Source organism: Harpia harpyja, chromosome 12, assembly GCF_026419915.1.
Source record: "Harpia harpyja isolate bHarHar1 chromosome 12, bHarHar1 primary haplotype, whole genome shotgun sequence".
Lineage (NCBI taxonomy): Eukaryota > Metazoa > Chordata > Aves > Accipitriformes > Accipitridae > Harpia > Harpia harpyja.
The window spans coordinates 4776316-4797882 of record NC_068951.1 but is presented as its reverse complement, the minus strand read 5'-3'; the positions used below and the strand labels follow the sequence as shown (position 1 = coordinate 4797882).

The following is a 21567-nucleotide window of genomic DNA, read 5'->3' as shown; positions in this document are numbered from 1 at the left end:
GAAATTGCTCTTTGAAACCAAAAGAGCCTTAGAAAGGCACAGGCAGTTCAGGATCATTTGCCCTCAGCACTGGGTTTGTCTTCAGCAGTGAGTTGATGGTGGTAGGATTAGACAGAGAGCAGCGTGGGGTGAAAGCAAACCTTTCCCTAAAGGCTACCCTATTGCTCAACTGTGCCTGTGCCCTCGAAGAGGTGCAAAGCTCTGCAGCCTCCTCCTGTCAGGCTGCTTCACAGGTATGTCTCAGAAACCAGAGAAAGCATCAGCAGCCGTGGGGCGGCTGGGGGTGCATCCAGTTACTAACCACTGATGGATCGGCTACCACTCACCAGCAAAGCAAGAGCCCTTTGCCTGAAAAACACATGGTGAAAAGCTTCCAAAAAGCAACACAATCCTGGTTTTTATTGAGGCTTTTAGGGTAGCAAAAGGAGCTGTGGAGGGAGGCTGCTAGTCCCTGCTGCCTGCCTGTGAAAACTTGTTGCTTTTCCTAAGCAGCAGATGCAATCCGCTTTGGTGCCAGAGCCTGGTTGCCAGCAGCTTAATCCAACAGCAGACCCATAATCCTTCCCTCAGTCCCACAAGCCCCAAAAGCAGAAAGCTGCCCGGATTTGCTGTTTGATGGGGTTTACTCAGCCTCAGTTGCAATCTCAGTTTCCACTGGTAGGGAGCCTTCCTCCCCTGGAAAGGCTATTCCCATGGGAGCGCAGATGCTCCTGGGCTGGGGAGCAGACACGGTCCATGCTGGAAACCTGGCAGAGGCTGCTTTGGCTCTTGGCAGCCCCCAGCCTTCAGGACACTCCTCTAATGCAGTGACGGTGCTGGGGACTGTGTGAGCTGCGACGGCTTGGAGTGGGGCCTCGGGACTCCCCAGGGCATCACTGACAGGTGCCCGTGGGTGAAGCCAGTGCCTGAGACACTGATGGTCCCATGCTCCTTCCAGCAGCTTCGCCACTGGCAGTCGCTCAAAAACTGGTCTGAGAGCTTTGCAGAGATAAACCGTAATGTCCAGCTATAAACCGCAAGCCCCTGGCACAGCACCTGGAAGCCACCAGAGAGGTTGTACAGGCACAGCCAGCCCCAGAGAACATCCCCTACCCTTCCCTTACAGCCCCACACAGCAGGAGACATTTCTCCCTGGAATTAACTCCTATTTTTAAAATGCCAGCAAAGAGGCTTTTGCTGAAAAATGACTGGCAGGACTTCAGCCGTACACCCATTTGTACTCCCTGACCCTGGAGTTAGCCCTGGGGCCCCTCTCTATCAGCAGTGATGGGCTGCAGCTGGGGATTGGGGCTGCCCTGCTGACCCACGCATAAATGGGGCCAGCTTGGCTACCTCACCCTTTCTGGAGGTGCTGCTATGCAGGTTTGGGAGGGGGTATAGCAGAAATTTAATTTTAATAAGCTGGCACCATGTTTAGGAAGTGAGCCTCATCTCTAACCTCTAAGGGGCAGCTTTGACTTTGCTTGTAGGGTGTGAGAGCTGAGCGAATGTTATGTTTTTTTATCCTTCCCCCTCTTCCTGCTGCTCGTTTACTCTTTTATTAGGGATCATCCTCTTGTCATTTCTGTGGATATATTGGGTTTTTTCTAAGGGGTGGATGCCAGGCATCAGGAATCATGTGTTCAACGCATGGTGGCAATTAGCCCAGCTCTGAACCCTGATGGTATGTCTGTGTCTGCAATTAATGCTCTGCTCTATCTGCATGAGGTTTCTGTCTTCCTTCCTTCTGGGGGTAGAAAAGGCACAACTTGGATCTTTAAAAAAATAGCAGGAAAGTGTTAAAGACAGCTTGACCCTGACTGCCCTTTGCTGTGTGGCTGCTCTCAGGATTGGGTCTTTTTTTGGTTCAGCTTGGCCTCTGCACCTGGATTTATGAGAGTGTGGCTTGGGGCATCTGTCTGATACAGTGCAGAGCCTGTGGGGACTGATTCTGGCTCTGCTGGTGCCTCTGCTCATGCACTTTATGGCATGCTTCATGCTCCTGGCTGAATGCACCTGGCTCTTTACTAGGAAATTAGATTGCCTGATTGAATGTTTTATAGTATTAAGCTTATTTACTTGTGTCTTTGGTGCTCCGCAAAATATATTGAGTTGTTTTTGTGGGATCAGAAAATGAGAGCAAAATTTGGATTTGGGCGGGGGGGAATATCAGGGCAGGTAGAGGGAAGGTGCCTGTGGGACCTGCTGGGCTTCAGGGAAACCTGGAGTTTGGGAGAAATGTGGCCACCTCCTCCCTCCCACTGCTCTGCCCTCATATCATGGTGGTTTTATAGGGGGTTCCCCAGCAGAGCTGCCTGCCCCCCATCAGAAAGCTGCTCTACAAAACCTCATGGGCTTGCTCTGCTTTCCTTCTCTCCCATATAAATTCATCTACCCTAAAATCCCTGCTTTTCTCTATGAGATAATGTGATTTTGGGGGAGGAGTTTCTCTTGCTGTCACCTGGCGCAGTTGATCTCTAATGAAGAGCTTACTCCTGGGGCAGAGGAGGAACAGGGAGAGAAATTGGGGGGGGTGGGCAGCACTTCTAAATCCAAATACATTAAACCATTTAATTCTGTTGACTCAGGGCTGCCTGGCTCTGAATAGGAATTAATCCACAGCGAACCAAAATTAAAAAGCGCAATACAAAATGCTTAGCAAGGCACCGCCAGGGTTTAAAGCAACCCATTAGCTTGCTCGAACGTACCCAGTAAATTTTCATTTGTCAATAACGCTTAGAGCCTACAGTTTATTTACAGCCTGTTCAATATTACCAAAACCCCTCAGAGCACCTCATTTGTATTTATCTGCCACAGTGGGTTTCCTTTCCAGGGACTCTTCCTAATCCCTTGCTTTGTACCTGCTTGTCTCTCCTTGCAGAGCCAGACCAGCAGGGATGTGCCACCCTCCTCCCTGGGCAAAGGTAATTGCAAGGTTAACCCCTTCCATCCCATTTATCCCCGGCATGGGAGACCACCTGCAAGGGCACCCTGAGCCACCTCGCTGTGACCCCCGCTATCCCTGGACTGGGGCTGAGACCTGCTGGCATGGGGCTCCTCCAGCCCATGTCCTGCACCCAGGGGATGCGTTGACCACAGTCACCATGGGTGAGGGGAATCCCCAAATTGTGGCTTCCAAGGGATGCATCAGTCACTAGTGATGGGACACCGGCATGAGCAGCCGCCTCTATGGACCCACAGCCTGGCTGAGCTGGAGCAGCTGTGGCTAACAGGCTAGGCCCCTCCATCTGTTCCCAAATCGGCTCCTGTGGGATGAGCCCTGGTGAGGAGAGCGCGTAACAGGATTTCCCCCAAAAGCCGCTTGAATGCTGCCAGGCAGATAACGAAGCCTGGCTGGCCCTAAGGATTTCTCCAAGGAAAGGAGTTTATTCTCAGGCACAGACATGAACGGGCGGTTTAATCTCCTGTCATGGCTCGTGTCCAGTTGGGGTTGTTTAGTCCAACACTTCAGCTCCTGGAGACGTGGCTCCCTGCAGTGGAGACCAGTCTCGGGTGGGCTTTGTTCCTCCACAGGGAGCACAGGTTGGGGATGGACCTTCCCCAACTGCCTGCCTCCTCCCCTCTGCATTAGCACTTCTCAAAGGCAGAAATATAAGCAGTTGCAATGGAAATATAAGATAGGTTGGACTTGATGATCTTGAAGGTCTTTTCCAACCTAAATGATTCTATGATAATGTAGCATCAAGTGGGCTGCCCAGGAAGGCCAAGGGGGAGATGTGGGACAGGGTGGGCAAAAGCCTGTCTTGGGTGTAAGGCTCAGAGAGGGAAATGCCCTCCAGAGGTTTAATTGCAAAGATGGCCCAAATGGGACTGCAAACTTCGCAGAAGGCAAATACTAGACCCCAGGAGGTGCAGCAGCACCCTGCCAGCAGACAGCCTGGTCTCCACTGCTCGCCATGGTCCCCTGCCCTACACAACACCGTGAGCAGGGGGTAGTGAGCCGGACCTGCAGCCCAGGCTCTCTGCCACAGACCTGTATATTGGGCAGAGGTGATTTTCAATAGACTTTATAAGCATGGATGCAGGAGGCAATTGCTAAAGCAAAGGGCCGCTCTCTTTTCTCCCAGCATTGGTTGGGGTTTACAAGCACCTCTTGCTGCTGAGATCCAGGATGCTGTGAATGGCTGGGCAGCACACCGAGGAAACCCCATCTTTCCACCCCAAAGAGCAAAGTCCCCGTCACTTGCCTGCTGCTGTCTGCATGTAGCCGGCCAGGGTGCAGACTCGCCTCTCACAGGCTCCACCGGGCAGCAGGACGGCGACGATGGCCAGCAGCGAGCTGAGAGCCAGCAGGGCACAGCCACCCGCACACAGCACGGCGCTCGTCTGAAAGGACACGCAGGGCTGTCAGTGAGGTGATACCCCACCACTGTCCCCGTGACACCTCCCCACAAATTCTCCCTCTTGAAGTGAGAAGTGGAGCCCCATCGTGGGCAGCTTCTCCCACCTTTTCCCTTCCACCTTCTGTTGCTTAAGTTCACTGTTAAGTCCTGAGTCCATGGTTCACCCATCACCTGGTCCCAGGGGTTATTAGCATTCGGGCTATGGTGATAATAGCAAATGTATTACATGCATGAAGGGCTATGTCACTAACACAAGTGCCATTAGATGCCTGCAACGCGTGTCAGTGCCCCCACTGAGAGCTGAAACATATCTCATGACGGCGCCTACCCCTGCAAGCCTGGCAATTAGAAGGTATTTTGCCAATGATGCTCCACAGCGGGGAACCTGCTGCTGCACAGGTTTCATTGCAGCCAGCTTCTGCCGACACAGCAGGCTGCTCCCACCCGCTAGCCCAGCTCACCTCCAGCAGCCCCACCAGCTTTTCCCTGCAGTGGCCACGTCTTTGATTTAGCGTCTTTTGCAACAAAATTGGGTCGTTTGGGGCTGGTATTCAAACCCAGCTCACGCTGTGGGATGATGCTTTGGGGTGCCGGAGGCTATAGGAGTGCCTGGTGGGCAGTGTTTTCCCTGGGGGCTGGCACAGTGCGGAGGGGCAGTGAAAGGGGAGGCCAGCACAAGCAGCCTGTCCCCCGCCATCACCTGGTCGGGACAGAAGCAGTTTTGCTATTTAATATTCTGGCAGTAAGATGCAAACTGCATCAGCATCTAAAACTGGGAAAAGCACTAATTTATGGCAAAATCAGCTTGCCCTTGGGTAGGGGTACCTGATTGCTGCACTGTTGCTGTTTCTGCCCCCACTGCAGGTGACGTTTCCACCTCTGCCAACAGGATGGCACTGGCAGCGAGGTGGTCCCCGTACTGGTGGGGACATGTGCCAGCCCAGCCAGGGGCATAGCGTGGCCAGGGGTGGTGGGGGGACCCATGATGGGTGCCTCCTCCTCCAGCACTCAGCTCGTGGCAGCCTTCAAACAGTGCGAGGGCACCTCGGTCCTGGCATTGTGGCAGCCATGCCAAGTCCTGTCATTTCACAACATTTCACGGCAAATTCCATGAAATGCTTCTGGCTTTGGTGAGTCACCCTGCAGTAATGTCTGCCTCTTGGCTCCCTAAAGCGGTCCAGCTGTAAGACAGGTCTTGTCCCCATTTTTCTAACAAGCCTCATTTTCATAACCTGGGGGGGGCTGCCCTAAAGAGCTCAGATCCCAGCTCCACCTGCCCTTGTCTAGCCCTCTCGCCCTGGTGAGACGTTCTGGTTAGAAATGCACAATTTTCCTTTTTTACTTCCCCCCCTATAGTTGAGCTTTTGGACAACCATGGTTTACTATAGGAACAAACCCAATACATGTTTCCATTTGGCCCCCCTCACCCAAGAGGTTACAAATGAGGAGTAAATAATCTACTAAATGAAAGTTATGCTGCAGGAACCACAGGCAGGCTGGAGGGGAGGAAGATGAATTGGGTTTACCCTGTGATGGCTACAGGCAGTCCAAGCAGCTAAAAAAACCCCTCCAGCACTAGTGGTGCTGCCCCACGGGTCTGTCACTGCCCTACATCTACCTGTGTTAATTACTGCTGAGCTGGTTTTTAGCAGATGGACTGGCTGGTGCTGTGGTGGCAGAGCCACTGCCTGCACGGTCCTGCCCAGAAGCTGCAGCCACTCCAAGAAGGGACACACTGGTGCTGGCGAGGGATGGGCCAGGGGACCATGGGCACCACCCTGACACCCTGGTGCGAGCGCTTCCCCGGGTGTTGTGTAGTGATTAGAAATCAGCATCTTATTTATAGCCTATTTATGCACCGCACAAGCAATGCAAATGCTGTCCTGGCAATAAATTAATTCCTGACATGCAATGTAAAAGGCACGGCTGTGCAAACAGCTACCGAGAGAAATGGAGAGGCTGTTTTGGCAGGGACTGTGGAAGCAGGGTATCTGCTCCTCTCCGGTGCCTTCCAAGCCACTGAGAACCAAAGAGACAAGTGCTGCTTCAGGGCAAAAGAGATGAGGGACCAGCCCCTTGCCCCATTCGTACTCCGGGAGGGATCCATGGGGTTTGGGGTGGGATGGGCAACCCCATGGCACAGACACCCTCCCAGCGCAGAACCTCACGGGGAGAGCGGCCGCAGCCCTTGCTCCCCACCACTCCCAGGGCAGCACCAAGGCAAGGAAATATGGACTCATAAAAAAAAACCAGGATTACTCTGCCCAGCATCTGAATTTCACCTTCCACCCGGCAACATGCAAAACCATCCTCCTTTGCGAGGACCATTAATTATTTAAAGCGATGAATTTTTCAGCAGAAAGGGGTCTTATGAAGCAGGCTGGTTCCTCTTTCGTGTGAAGCATATTATTTTTAATGATCTAGGTTCTTCTTAATTATGGTAGTGGAAATCCCCTAAAAACTCGCAGCTCCTGCTGGAAACAACCTATGAGCCACTCAGACTGCTAATCCCTGGAGAAAGGTGCAAAGATGTTTTTCAGGACATAGCGCCAAGAAAAAAGGCACAAACAGGATGGGTGCAGGTGAGCGTTACACTGAAAGAAGAGTTGGGTCTGGTTCGGGTCCTGCCATCAAGGTTCATACAGGCGGCAGCAAGACTGCAGGGTCCCGGGGCTGGCAGCACCCTGATGCGCACAGTGTTGGCCAAAAAATGACCAAATCCAGTCAGGCCTTGGTAAAGGGAACTAAGGTCTCATTTTGAATAAATGTGTTAAAATTCACGTGGGCAAAAGGCGTAGGTAAATGGTGAGGTTTGTTTTCTGCCATGTGGGCCAGAAATGCTGAGCCACTGGCCGGCTGCCAGGCAGCTCTGGGGGCAGAAGGAGTAACGCAGCTGAGCAGATTGCTGTGGAGCACAAGGGATGGCAGTGGCGCAGCTGCCCCAAAATAGGTGGCAATAGGGAAAGGCACAGGGCACTTCAAGGCAGATTGCAAGAGACCCTGCTGCAAGCTGGCAGTCTTAGTCTGGCTCCTACATTACGCTGGTACACCGTGGCCAGAGCTGCTTGAACACAAGGCACGAACTTCTTTCCCTAACATGCTGGCGTTACCTGCCGAAACACTGGATATGCTTTTGTAAACCAGAAATTTTGCTTTGTCATAACCTTTCCAGGGACTTGGCTGGGAATTATCTCAAGAGCTCCTGCCCTGTACTGGAGTCGCACTTGCAGATCAAACAGCCGCTTCCGAAGAAAAATAATAAGGCTCAAGTTTGAAGAAGTCCATGGAGCAAAGGTACCAAGCAGTAGCAGCCAACCCCCTTCTCTTTCCAACTGCACAGCACCTCCCTCTCTCCTCCCTGTTTGTGCCTGTTGCATCTTGAGCAGAAAGGAGAGGATGCAGGAAACAGGATGCAAAAGCTGAAACCCAAAAATAGACGGAGGGGGAGCTAACAAACGGGATGCATCGAGGCTGTCTGTGAGACCCCAGCTCAGGCAGGGGCAGGAAAAAGCCCATTCATCACAGCAGAGAGCACAGCTCCCAGTGCAAAACTGGCCAGGGAGAAGTGGGACCTTGCTGCCCGGTGGGCTGCCTCTCCCCAGGCATCACAGACCCGCGGCAGAGGAGACCCCCCCGGGGAGCCCGGCAGCCCAGGGCTGTGAGCTCTCCTGCCTCTGCCACGCTGGGAAGAGACATAAAACCATGTCAGATTTTCTGCTCCCACTCCCAGGGAGATTAATTGTTTATCCCCAAACAAATTAATAGTCCCCTGGTGGGACTGTAAATATGCCTTTATGTAGTGTAGTAAATTCCGATTAACAACAATCCCCTACCCATTATTTTAATATTTTACAGGTCTGACATGCACCATGGCTGTGCCATTCACTACGCAATAAATCTGCTGAAGATGTGTTTCCATTCACCAAAAAACCCAAAATGTCACACAATGACCATGCTGGGAAGAATCACTTAATATCCCTAATGAAAATTTTAAAAAAGTTAACCCATCTTTTGAAGGCAGCATCCATGGTCTTTACAGTTTAAAGTGAAAAGGGCAAAGGGAGAAAAAACTGTCTGCTCCAATGAGTTAGTGCTGAGAAATGGTACCCGGGGTTTGGCTTGGCGGAGATAAACCATGTTGGCAAAGCTCCTGCCATCGCATCCTGTGCACTGGGTCACACCATGATGCACATTAGTTTATTAATGCAATTTATTAATTGGAACTTGACCACCCTCAACAGCTGCCATCCCGGATGGGCCCCATGGTACCCAGAGCAGTAGGCTGAAGGCAAGGTTACAGACTGCTTGGGTATTTCAGACCTGCTCAAATGCTTAAGCACCTTTGCAAATGGGGACAGAAAATAAATACCCTAAATAATGAGGAAATAAAGCCACAGGCTAAGTGAGGAAAAGAAAGAATGAAGGTCACAGTGTGTCTGGCTTTCTGGGGGTATCTGTTGAGGCAGAAAAGGTCTGAGAAACCTTGAAGGAGCTGGGGAAAAACTGGCTGTAAAAGCAACTGTAAGAGAAGAGGAGGCAAAATTAATCAAACCATTTACTTTTTTTACATTTGGTCCCTTCCCATCAGAGCTCTGCGTGATTAAATATTCATTTAGGGAATATGTTTTGGGGTTAAACTGGATAGTGCTGTACCTGGAGAGGCAGAAACTGAATGGACACCAGGGTTTTTAACCTTGTTAAGAAAACAAATCAGCGCTGGACAGAGGTGCTGAGTGGGGACCTGGGGTTTGGGATTTGCAGCAGTGCTGGCAAGGACCCAGGAGGCCACACTAGGGCTGATGCCGGGAAGTGGATGCAGATGTTGGCAGCTGGGTCTGGCCCTGCTGCGTGGCTTGCGATGCTCCTGGCCAGGCTCCTGGCAGAGGAGGAGCGGTCACCACCGCCTACTGGAAGGCAAATAAAGAGGGCTAGAAAGGATCGGTGCAAATACTCAGACTGGTATCTTATCTGCAGGGCAGCAGCAGTGCTGGAGCAGCAAAGTGGACTTCCCTCCATCCCAGCGCCCGACAGGGTCTCCACATGCCCCTGCACCCCACGAGTCGCTGCCACTGGCACCACGTGGCCACCCAGTCCTTTGCTCCTTCCAAGGCTTCCCATGAGTTTTGCACTGGACTCTAAAACCCCTGCTTTCACCCACACCACACTGGGCGCGACTGCCCTGCACCCGAAACAGCAGTGCCTTCTCCTTGGGCTAAAGTGCAAGAGATCTTGGTAAAAACCAGGAATACCCACCTGGGCACAACAGAGGCGCCTTGCCTCTGCAGGAGATGCTGCGTGCACAGGGGTGGGTGGATCAAGCCTCGCAGCTTGTTCATATTTCCCCCACACAAGTCACAGAAACAAACATCCGCCATCTGGTCGGCATTAAAGCGACGGCCAGGAAGAGGATCCCACACGTCCTCATCTTCTCCTCCCCAGCAATTACCTTCCTTTTGGCACCATCTGAGAGCTTTCTCCTTCCTGTTTGATCTTCCCTCTCCATCCTGCTCCCATGCAGATGCTATCCCCTGCCCAGCAGCGCTGGGAAGTGCCTGGTGTTATCCAATGGGAATGGTGGGAGCGGGTCCAACCTCCCCAAACCAGCCCGGCAGTAACGCAGAGCCCCAGGCGTGATGCTGCCGGGGAGGTGGCTGATGTCTCAGAGTCCCCTGAGCTGGGGTGGTTTGGGCTGGGGCACAGGGATGCAGAGGAGGCAATGAGGCTCCAGTCCTCATTTCTTCCCCTCCAAATGAAGGATTTGGTTGATGGGGACCTGCCAGCACCACAGCATGCATAGGGGGGTACTTCTCCCGAGCCCAGATTTAGCTGCTCACGCACAAAATTCAGCAAACCGCCCCCACTAAGGCACAGCTTGGCCAGTCCTGGCCTTCCAGGTAACTTTCCCACTTTCAAGCTAGTCAGGGTATTCAACACAAACACCAGAGGGGCTAATGCCCAAACCGATTCAAGAAAAAAAAAAAGTGTTTTTTTAATTAGGGAGAAAATAAGAGACAGATAATATGTCTGATGAATTACAGCTGTCTTTCTTCCAGTGCCATTGCATCTGGGGACGCTGGAAAGCAGCTCCTAATGGCACTGCTTTATCTAAGAGGATGATGGATAGTGGTGGAAGAGAGAAAAAAAAGGGAAAAAGTAAGACATTAGCACATCAATGGTGTGCCTGTGACCTCCATCAAGGGATGCGAACCAACTTAATGAAATTTTAATTAGGCAGCAAGCAGTGCACTGTCGCTGGGTACCGGATCAGACCTTACCCGCACTCTGTTATTATCCTTCCGTGGAATAAGCCCTTTCCCGGCACTGGCGGCAAAGCTGGGCTCATCGTCCTGGGCCAGGGAACGCCCCAGAGGTCACAAAAGCTCTCCCATCTGGCTTTTCCTTACAAAGCCAGTGGAAAGGAGCCTGAAGGGAGTGGGACTTGCAGCTTCAAGAGGATGGAGGGAATGTCCCACCGTCAAAATGTCCCTGCTGTGCCCCCGCCACCCTGTGCCAGACATTGCCCTGGGCCCTACAAAGAGGAAACGCAACGTTCAGCCCAAAATGTCTCTGATGCTCCCAGATGATGCCCTTCCCAAGGCACAGGGTTCAGGACTCGCTGTTTGTCAGGAAGGTTTGTGGGCAGGCGACCCAGCGTGAACCGGTCATGACTGTCATGAGCAGCCACGTTGCAGCTAAGCCCCGGCTGCTACCCAGCCTCTGGCCCCGCAGCCCAAGCAGCGATGCCACGGCTAATACCCACCTCTCTGTGCCTTTGTTTAAGCAAAGCAGCTTCCATCTCCCATTGAGAGCAGAGTTGACAGAATTAATCCCGAGAGCAGCCTGTCTGTATTTTCAATCAACTTGACCTTCCACGGTCCACCCGTAAGCCGGTCCTGTCTCGGCACCCATTTCAGCCCAGCTTAGTGGTGAGCGGTTCACTGGTCAGTGAGTCCTTGTTATGGTTTGCTACTCAGGCGTTGAAGCATGGGGCCAGAGCCCAGGAATTACGGGTTTCCCCAACACTGGGTATTTTCTGTTCTATTAATGTAGGTCAAAAAACTCCGGGTGGCTAATGAAAGGAGATAAAGTCTACTGCAAGGTAATATGCATAAAGAGGAAGACAGTGATTTCAAGAATTGCTGAGCACTTATACCTCTTGCCAAGGTTGTGCAAGTGCAATTAAAAAATCAAACTGACTCGTAGACAGAGTAAGCCGGGAAGGATCTGCTCTCTTGGGAAGTTCTTAGGATGAGGAGCTAAAAGTTGATTTCCTGATAATACCAAATTAACATGCTGGTCTGCTACATGGTCCCCAGAGGTAGAGCAGACTCTGTCCAAGAGCCAGTCTCACACGTGGCTCCCTGATTGGGTCACATTGCAGGCAAGGGACTCCCAAAACGCTCAGGTCTCCCTTGTGCCAGAGCCTGTGCTAGAAAACGAGTGACAGACTTTCCAAATACCCCCATCTCCACAAGCACCCCACGTGCTTTTTCACTGGGAATGGGGCTGCTGTGTAGCCCTGCAAATCTGACCCCAACAGGCAAACCTCAGATTACATCAGGAACCCAGTGCTGAACTGACACGGCGAAAAACGGGCAATGAAGGTTTATGAAACCTTTCCATGTTTTCTAATAAAAGGGTAAGCAGGTTTACTGTGCATTTTCACTAAGGTTCGCTGAATCTTTTCAAGTCCTGCTATGGGTAAAAACCCAGGAAAGACCCACCCAGGGCAGTCCTGGGACTGTGCAAAGCCTCCCCCCTCTGTCCTGAGCAGGTTATTTTGTGCTCTGCCCCAGCTGGGCATCACTGGCTTCATAGGCAAGTGGTCCATGTGGTTTTAACCTGAATACCATGGGCTGATCAGCTTCTTTTTGTTATTTTAGATTACATGCTTGGCAAAGCCTGAAAATAATTGGAGACTATCTGGAAAAATAAAAATAGAAATTTGAAATGAAACATCACTAGCTTCCGAAGTGCAGCATTGAGACAGGAACCCATGAGCCAAACGCTCCCACTGAAAGAGAAAATAAATTAGCTCAGGATAAAGCGCTATTTTGCACGCACATACACACACAGCGATGTGGCACAAAAAAAAAGAGAAAAGTAGTGAGATGTGATGAAGCAGCTCAGAGCTGAAAAGCTCACCTGTTTTTCCCAGCTCTACCAGTTGGCCTCCCAAGAGCAATCCCCTCTCCCCACAGTGCCTGCACCTCTCGGGATGCCCCTCTCCAGCCTTCACAGCTCCAGGTCCTCCCACAACGGATCCTCCTTTCCACTAATTGTCTGTGTAAGGGCCTCGCTCATAAATTGGCTGTGGCCCCTGGGCAATATGACCATCACCATCCTCTCTCCTCGCCTGGCTCCAGCCAGACCCTCTCCAATTTCCATCAGCTCCTGCAAGGTCTCAGCCTGCACAGGACAGCCTGGCCACAACGTCTCCAGGCATCAGGGATATTTTATTATCAAATAAAATCAAATAGCCATCATGATGCTGAGCACAGTGCAAAGCCCCAGCAGCCTGAGCACTGACAGGGTTAAATTAAAGGTACCCATGATATTACAGAGCTGCAAAGTAATTATGATAGGAAGCAGAAAAAAGCCAGCAACTCTAAACAGACATGAAGGCCCTCTTAAGAGAAGAAAGGCATGTTAATTAACCTCTAGACATGATTCAAAGCATCATTTGTAGCATGATTAACATAATCCCCCAAGTGCAAACACACAACTGGCATTAACGATCATTTGCAGGGCTGAACGCTCCCCCACCCCTACATCAAATCGGCACATTTGAACAGGGAAACATTTGAAACGGTAACCCATTTCAGGAAACAAAAAGAACAACGTTCCCTGGGGATGGACATCCCGGCTGCAGGCTGCTCCCACCCCCTGTGCGCTGCAGCTGGGCATCCTCCCCAGGTGTGCTCTCAGCATCCTCCCCAGGTGTGCTCTCAGCATCCTCTCCAGATGTGCTCTCAGCATCCTCCCTGGGTGTGCCATCAGCATCCCCCCAGATGTACCACCAGCTTCACGCTAGAAGAGCTCCTGATCCCCACGTCAGCTTTAGCTTCCTTTGCCCCCCATAGCCACACTGGTGGCTGTTTTCAAAACCTCCTAGACTCCCGTCCACGATGGGCTCTTGGCTTTCATTTAAAAAAAAGAGCTGCCCACAAGATTGCTTGAACGATTGGAAATGAATGTCACAAGTTCAGCAAGCAAAGAAAAAAGAGCCACAATTTCCCCATCTCTCCAAAAAGGAAAATCTCCTGCTTGAACTTGCGGCCGGGGCTCACAGCACTCAACTCTCCCCGTCCTGAGCACCGAGGCGTGCGGGTTCGGAGGGCTGCTCATGCACAAAAGCCAAAGCTGTTGCCTGCCTTAGCAAAGCTGTCAGGGATATTTTATTATATTCCACGCCATCAAATAACCATCACAACAGGTATTCTCATCCTCATCATGGCAGAAAGCTGGTAGGGGAGCACTTTCCCCTGAAAGAGACTGCACTGTTTGTCGTTCATCAATTATTTGGGTGGTATTAATAAAGGAGACAAGGATGTGTCACCAAGATCCCCTGTAAACTCCACTCAGTACCGTGACATTATTCATCCCTATCACAGCCCAAGCTCAGGAGCTCAGAGGCTTTGCATTACGTTATATTCTGGATCTAAAGTCTTTTCAGAGGCTATTAGATGGCTGAGGCTGTGTGTAGCTGAAGCTTGTTCAAATGAGTCACTGCTGAGCTTCATTCTTATCTGTAAAGTTTGTTATTACTTGGAAGTGTTTATCTGAATTATGTTTGCAAAAACGTCTGAACAAAGGCCAGCTTACGGAAACAACAGCATTTTTTGCACGTTTTTATATAAATCGGAAGGATTTTATGCGGCCGGTTCTTTTCTTTGCAATTCACAATGTTTCTCTTTAATGACAATTTTAAGGACCATGACGGGATTTAAGCAATCGCATGCAGACCTGGAGTCCTGGGAGAGATAACAGCACAGCTTCACGGCAGGCAGAGAAATTCAACTACTGACACCCATTGTGCCAGGTACAGCCATGACCTCTCGGGGATCTAGCCCTGGTATTGGAGTTTCTGCAACGTAGTGACCCGGAGCAAGTCAAAGCTCATGTGTTTTGAGCAGTGGTAGTGAAATCACACTCACAACCTCAGGGTAAGAAGCTAAGAATAAAAGGAAAGGAAAGGGGAGGAGGAAGAAAGGGCAGGGGCAAGCAGGCGGCAGGATGCTGGGGCCGGGCTTTGTGTGGTCCCCGTGCACACCCAGCGGGGACAGGCGGCTCTTTGTCACCCCAGGACACCGCAGCAACCCCAGGCCCCACAGGCCTTGGCCTCCTTCCTCCCAAAACCTGGCAAGGGCATCACCCTGGGCTGGCCGGGCGGGGGAACGGCCGCAGTCCCCATGTCCAGGCTCGATTTCTGGGTCCGCGTGTCCCAGGGGCAGCAGTTTCAGCCACCTCTCTGCTCCCCTACCGCTCAGCAAACTCAAGACAGCAAGCGATGTTCAACGCCCAGCCGGGGAGCACCAAACCTCTCCCGTTTCTCCCCCAACTCCTTCCCGCACACCCACGCAGGAGCTCGCCTGGGCAGATCGGAGGGATTTGAGGCCCCGGTGGCGAGGCATGGCCCGGCAGGGCAGGGTGGCCGGGTCAGACCTGCAGCACTGTCAGGGCCATGGCCACGCCGAGCACCATGGCCGTGCTCAGGCTGCACTGACCACCACACCGGCACGAAGGCACCCAGGAGGTTTCCATGCATCACCCCAAGCGCAGCCGGGCATCCCAAAGAGGGATGCGGCCCCATGGGGACCACGGGACACCCGGGGGGTTCTGAGGGGATGCTCAGGGAACAGGACACGGAGGGATGCAGGGGATCAAAGAGATACTTGAGAGCAGCATGGAGGGATGCAGAGGATGCTCGCAGGCAGCATGAGGGATGCAGGGGATGCTCAGGGCAGGACAGGGACGCTGGGGCAGGTCTGGGGGACAGGATGAGGGGATGCTGGGGAACCTGGGTCAGAACGGGGGATGCTGGGGTGGTGACAGGGGGACTTTAGGGCGGCAAGGAGGACAGAGAGAAACTGGGTAGCCTGGGGCACGTCTGGGGCGATGCGGGAGAGATGACGGGGGGTGGGAGGGAGGCTGCCGGAGAGACCGGGGCACGTCGGGGGGGATGCCGGGAGGAGACGGGGTGACGCCGGGCAACCCAAGGCAGGCAGGGAGGGGGATGCCGAGGAGGTGATGGGGGCTGCCGGCGAGCCCGGGGAAGGGCAGGGGGGGGACGCCGGGGAGGTGATGCGGGATGCCGGGGAGCTTGGGGGCACGCCGAGGGGACGCCGGGGAGCCCGGGGGAGGCGGAGGAGGGGGGACACACGCCGCGGAGGGGAGGCGCTCACCTGCCAGGAACCGGAGGGGATGTCTCCGAAGCCGCCGGGACCGGCGGAACCTTGGCAGCCGCGGGGCGGCCCGGCGCAACGCCAAAGCAAGCCGAAACCGGAGGCGGCGCGACCGGGCGGCAGCAGCCAGGCCGGGGAAAGGAAAGCGGCGGCGCAGGCGGCCAGGAGGCCGGCGGAAAGCAAAGCCCAGAAACAACCGACGCCGCTGCACATGGTGCGCCGGCGGGGCAGGGAACCCGCGCCCCGCACCGCCCCCGCTCCCCCCGCCACCGGCACCGGCACCGACAGCATCGGCGGCGCCGCCGCAGCGCGGCCGCGCACCCGCCGCGGCGCGGGGCGGCCGGCGGGGCCGGCAGCGCTGCCCGCGCCCCTTGCGCGCTGCCTGCGCGCTGCCTGCGCGCCGCTCCCCCCCCCCCCGTCCCCGGCTCCCTCCCCGCGGGGCGCGGCTGAGGCCGGGCGCGGTTGCGACACCCGCGGCGGGCGGGGGAGGGAGGGGAGGGGGGGGGAAGTCCCGGGGGGGGGGCGGAGCGCCCCCCCCCCCCCCCACCTGCGCCCACGTTTTGGGGTGGTTTACGGCGTTTTCCCTGCCCGGCTGCAGGCATTTATTATTTAAGAGTCATTTTATTCCTGCCGTTAGCGTTAATATTTTTAAACACACCCCCGCCCTCCCCGGTGCCCGCAGACGGCGATGCTGCCGCTCCGCGGCTGCGGCTCTGCCGGACAGGGCCACGCGTGGTGGGTTGCGGGTTTGCGGGGAATTTCTCACAGCCCCGGTGTCACCGAGGGGGGGGGGTTTAAAAAGCACGCACAGCCCAGGGAGGCGCGCCGGGGTCCGCGGCCCCTCTCTGGGAAGATTTCCTCACTCGGGGTCTGCTCGCTTGAGCGATATTCATTTTATCCTTTAATCCCGTAGGTTTCTCCAAAGTGTTAGAGTGGAGAGCGAGGCAGAACGGCTGCCCGGGAATTTGGGTTTACTTTAGGTATAAAAGCTGCGCCTCCCAGTGCAGATGAATTTTTTTATAACCGTCATTCTGAAACTTCACGGATCAGCCAGGTTTTTATTGCTGCTAAACCTCCCGGTCGCTTTGCAGCATGAATTGATTGTCTTATGCTTTTGTCTCGCAGACCTTACGGGGTTTTCTCCATCACCAGAAGCCCAGCTGTCGTCCCCCCCCGAGCGGCACCCACGTCCACCAGCCGCAAACCAAAAGAGCGAGATCCTTTTTTAAATACCGCAAAAAAATTATATTTATCCTGCCTTAATGGCCTCAGGCGGGTTTCAGGCACTTTCTGCCCATACCGCTGAAACAAGAGTTAAAGGTATTGGGGCAGCTTTTGGTCAAAAAAAAAAAAAAAAAGAGCTTTCCCTCCAAATCCGGGGTGCCTTGGCTGGTGTTTTAATCGCAGCCCTTGCAGAGGGATGGCTCAGAGACTGCCGGGGCGGGATTTTCCCGGTGAAATCCTTGCAGAGGCTGGGAACGCAGAAGCTGGGGGCTTGGCACCCTCTCCTGGTGTGCGCCCAGACTGCTGGCGGGCAGGACTTGGGGTGCTGAGCTCCCCGAGGCTGCCCGAAGAGGGAAGGGATGGGCAAATAATTTGCACTTTACAGCTGAATTCACGGACAAAAACTCCGGAATAAATATAGCAAGTTCTGTCTGGGGACCGTGTTTGAGCTTCGGGAGGTGGGGGGCGTCTTTTTCTTACATTTAAAAATGTTGTGCATGCTTGTTTTCTTGTAACTTCTAGGAAAGTTGTGAAGGGACAAAAATCACACGCAGCCTTGTCTTTTCCCGATATCCCTGGTTTGCAGACATACCCGACTGCTGTCATGTGCTGCGTCACTTCTCATACTCTTTGAGGCATTTAGGAAAACAAAAGGGGAAAAAAGCATAAGTGGAGAAACGCGGGATATGGTTTTAAACTAGATTTTTTTTTAAACTTGGTTTTATTCAAGTATTTATGACACCATAAATGGCCAAGAATTTGGGAAAAACACTGTGAATTGGAGAAAGGTCATCTGAGGTGAGTCCCACACAATGCTGGCAATACCATCTGGACAGACTGCAAGTAGGAACGATCGATCTGGTTTGTTTTCAGTAAATCAGAATAATTCTAGAGTGGCACGAAAGCCCTGCAGAAAAGGCTTCCTTCCTGTGAGGAACAGCCTGCAGAGGGTCAGGGCTGGGAAAAAGCTGCAGAAACTGCTACGAGGGCTTTTCTGTTTCCCGTATCTACGCTCCTGCTCAGTGCTCCTTCCCCAGAGCTCAGATGCCCACAGATCGGTGGCGGCAGCAGGTCACCGGCACAGCTCTTTCTGCTGAGAGTGAGGCTTTTTTTTTTTTTTCTTTCCCCATTTTTTTCTGTATTACACTTCAAGGTTCCAGTTTTAACCCACCCACTGAGAGCCAGACAGAAACCCCTCGTCCCTTACTTACGCCCAGCCGCCAGGCACAGAGGAACAAACCTTCCTCCTTGGGCATGTGCTCAGTGGAAGGAGACAAGGAGGGATTGCAATGTTTTAATAAAAATCAGTTAATTTTTGCCAGGGACGTGGGATAATTCCCTTCTTTGAAGCCCTCAGCACTGTTGAGAAGCCAGTACTAACCCTCCCGTTCCCATTAAGGCTAATGGACTGAGGTCAGCCACAACAAAATCTGCAATGAATTTTATGTGTGCATGCAGCCACTTGTTTTCCCATTAAAAAAAAAAAAAAGAGAAAAGTACAGGTCTGTAATTGAAGCTGCTGTGATTGAAGTTTTGGAACACCCCTACTGTAATGATATCAGTTGCATCTTCTCAATTTTACAGCTTCCCCAGCATCCTGCTGTGCGCCATTATATGTATGTGCTGCATCTTTTCCACTCTCTCCGACCATTAATTCTTGGATTCTTAGTGATTAGTATTTGTAGTGCTTATTTTGCAAGTTCGTCTAAGATGTCTGATTATTTGTTTGAAATAATATTCTGTAATTTTTTAACAATGCTAATGGCAATATTTGGAATACATGATTTTTAAGCTTGTAGTGTTGTTTCTGTACAAAGGCATCTTTGACTTCTTATACATTTTGGAAATTATTATTGATTCTGGAGTAAGATCGAGGCTGTTAAAGCCCATAGTCATATAGTTTTTATTATTTGTATTCCCAAAGTAGCGAGAAGTCTATATATGAGATAGAATCCCAACATCATGTAAATACACGTAAATAATGAATAGACTGTCCCAAAGATGTGAGAAATGGCAATGGCCTGTAACATGATTTGTTACATTTGTGTTTTTCTGAAAGCTGTAATTGAGCAGAGCAGTTCCTCGTGATTAATTATCTGAGTCAAAGACACCAAGCTATCAACAAAGTCTTGTTCTGCTTTATTAATTCCGTCCAAACAAGAGCATCCCATGTAGATATTTTCAAATATTAAAGTTTGTTTATTTTTCTAGCTATGGAGAGGGAAAAATCACCCAGCAGTGAGGCTTTTTTTTTTTTTTTCCCCCCAATATTTTAATTTACGGAGGTGTTCCCCAGCTTCTCTAATGTTGGCCAGCCTATGTCCTGAAGTCATATTTCAACTGATTGCTCAGATAATTAAACTGTCACGTTCTGTTAAAACTCCAGAACCTGATGTTACTCGTGCTTCCAGTTCAGATCTCCAGGTTCCAAGGCCGAGTGACTAACTGTGAATTGGAGCTTCAGCCCTTCTGCACGTTCCCAAAAAGGGGAGAAAATTTCAGCCCAGGAAATGTAATTCATGCCAAACATACTTGTAGCTTGAGTTTTCATCAATTATCTAGAATCCGATGCAAAGATAATTGAATTATCCCAAAGACTTTGACAGGTTGGATGAGGTTTTTGGAAGAAGAGCTGCTGTTTGAAAATTAATTGCAACATAGAAGGTCTTCCTCATCAAGTGTGCCTACAATTTACCCACCCCAAAATCACGTTGCCAGCTGGCCAGGTTTCTGACAGCCTCGCCTCACTGATGGTAGCAATTGTCACTTTGCAGCTGGTAGGGCAGTCTCGGGAGACTGCGTGTCCCAGCATGAAAGGGCCCACTCTGCTTGAAGCAGATATGCATCGCTAAATAAACCTGTTAGAAAACATGCCTGCTTCTACCACTGCTCAACCAAAGAAGCAACATCAGTCAGGATCTATGGGCTTGGCAGTAGAAAAAAGATCAGTGTGTAAGGTCAGAAAGAAGGTCCAGAATACAGACCCCCTTGGGAATTTTACCACAAACTGCAACTTAGGCAGCCTGGCAGACCAGGACCCTGTAATACACTGCATCCTGCTTCAACCCCAACATATAAATTGAAACCTAAAGCTTGATCTGCAAAACAGACCCTTCAACCACACACAGTTACATGGAAATAAAGAGAAATCTGTGTGCGGTATACTGGAGGATCAGACTGGTTGTATTAGGGCTCTCTTTAGACTGTCAGTTATTATGCATGTTTGTAAAGGACTGGGTGCAAACTGTTTTGACAGAAGATGTTAATTTAGTGTTCCCTAAATGATTTATCCCATTCTTTCACATTTGCTCACCTTTTGAATATTTTAGTTTATTAGCAGCCTCCTATGTTATGTGCCAATTAAATAATTCAGTTCGTTACACAAAAAACATATATAATAATTCAGTTCATTATCCTCAAACCAGCCTCTGGGCACATGTACAAAAATGTATCAAAGAGCACCAGTTAACAAAAATAATATCAAAAGAGAAAATGCAGTTGCTATATGGTGTTGATCAGCTGCAACATCCTGCCCAAGAGTTGGCTTCACCTCAGCCCTGAAGACATCCCCATATACCTTTTATGAAATTTACAATTTATGAGCCTTAATTAATGAGTGTTTGTAAAGAGGTCTGGAACACTTGGATGAGAGATGCTGCAGAAATCTAAGTAATGATTATTAATTACGTAATTTTCTCATGGCTCAAGCACCGACAGCAGGACAGTTACATCGCAGAGGGATGACACTGCATCGATCTGTCATGACATGGGGATGTAAGAGGAAGAACGGCAGCTCCCTCCTGCAGTCCCTGCACCACCTGCAGGGTTTGTTTCGGGACCCTCGTGATGTCTTGCTCACTGCGCCTCACAAGACAAGCTCCTTGGGATCAAGCCCAGAAATGTTGTGGCATAAAGGAGCTTGAAGAGGAATTGGGCTGAGAGTTATGCATTTGGAAAGCTAATTCCTGTCCACTGGTATAGAGTGCCAAAGCCCACAGGAAAGTGGAGGTGGTTTGTGTTTCTTCCACGCTCGCCCTTGCTGGACTTCATTGCTCTCAGCTAGTTCTCCAGCATTCATGGCAATTTCAAAGGCATAAGGTTATACGGTTTGCTGCACGGATCAGGTGTAGCTGTGTGATTTTGGAAGACCTGCTTTCTGGCGCTGTGCTGCAGTTTCCTCATGCATAAACCAGAAGTTATAATAATAGTCTTTACAAAGTGTTTGTAAAGCATTTGTATCATATACTGCTCTTCAGAAATCAATGTAAGCCATGTGTTATAACTCCAAACATCCTTTGTAGCTGAGAACAGAGAAGATTTGCCTCAGGAGGACAATTAAGAGGATTTTTGTGGCAGGATTTGGGACGCAGACGGAACTGACTTATCAGACACTCTGCTTTCCAGCGCCCATGCTGCGTCCCCACATCCTGACCGGCACTATGCTGCCTGGCAGGGTTTTCTGGTTACACCGCACCAATACCAGGTAGTCTACGATGGAGACGATGCGATGACAGAGCTGCAGGAAGCCCTGCCACATTTCTGGCACCGCACGAATGCGCCGACCGGTGCCACTGCGCAACTCATGCACAGGCAGG

At 51.4% G+C, this 21567-nt stretch overlaps 1 protein-coding gene across 1 annotated transcript in view; it reads right to left on the bottom strand.

Moving 5' to 3' along the window:
* The window catches only part of LHFPL7 (LHFPL tetraspan subfamily member 7), a 66097-nt gene extending 50009 nt beyond the window's left edge, over nucleotides 1-16088 (bottom strand). The window contains exons 1-2 of the mRNA XM_052803120.1: nucleotides 15749-16088; nucleotides 4188-4326 (exon numbers count right to left, since the gene is read on the bottom strand). Coding sequence (XP_052659080.1) covers nucleotides 4188-4326; nucleotides 15749-16039 — 430 coding nt within the window. The 5' untranslated portion in view covers nucleotides 16040-16088. The remainder of the gene's footprint in view (nucleotides 1-4187; nucleotides 4327-15748) is intronic.
* Nucleotides 16089-21567: the final 5479 nt, after the last annotated feature.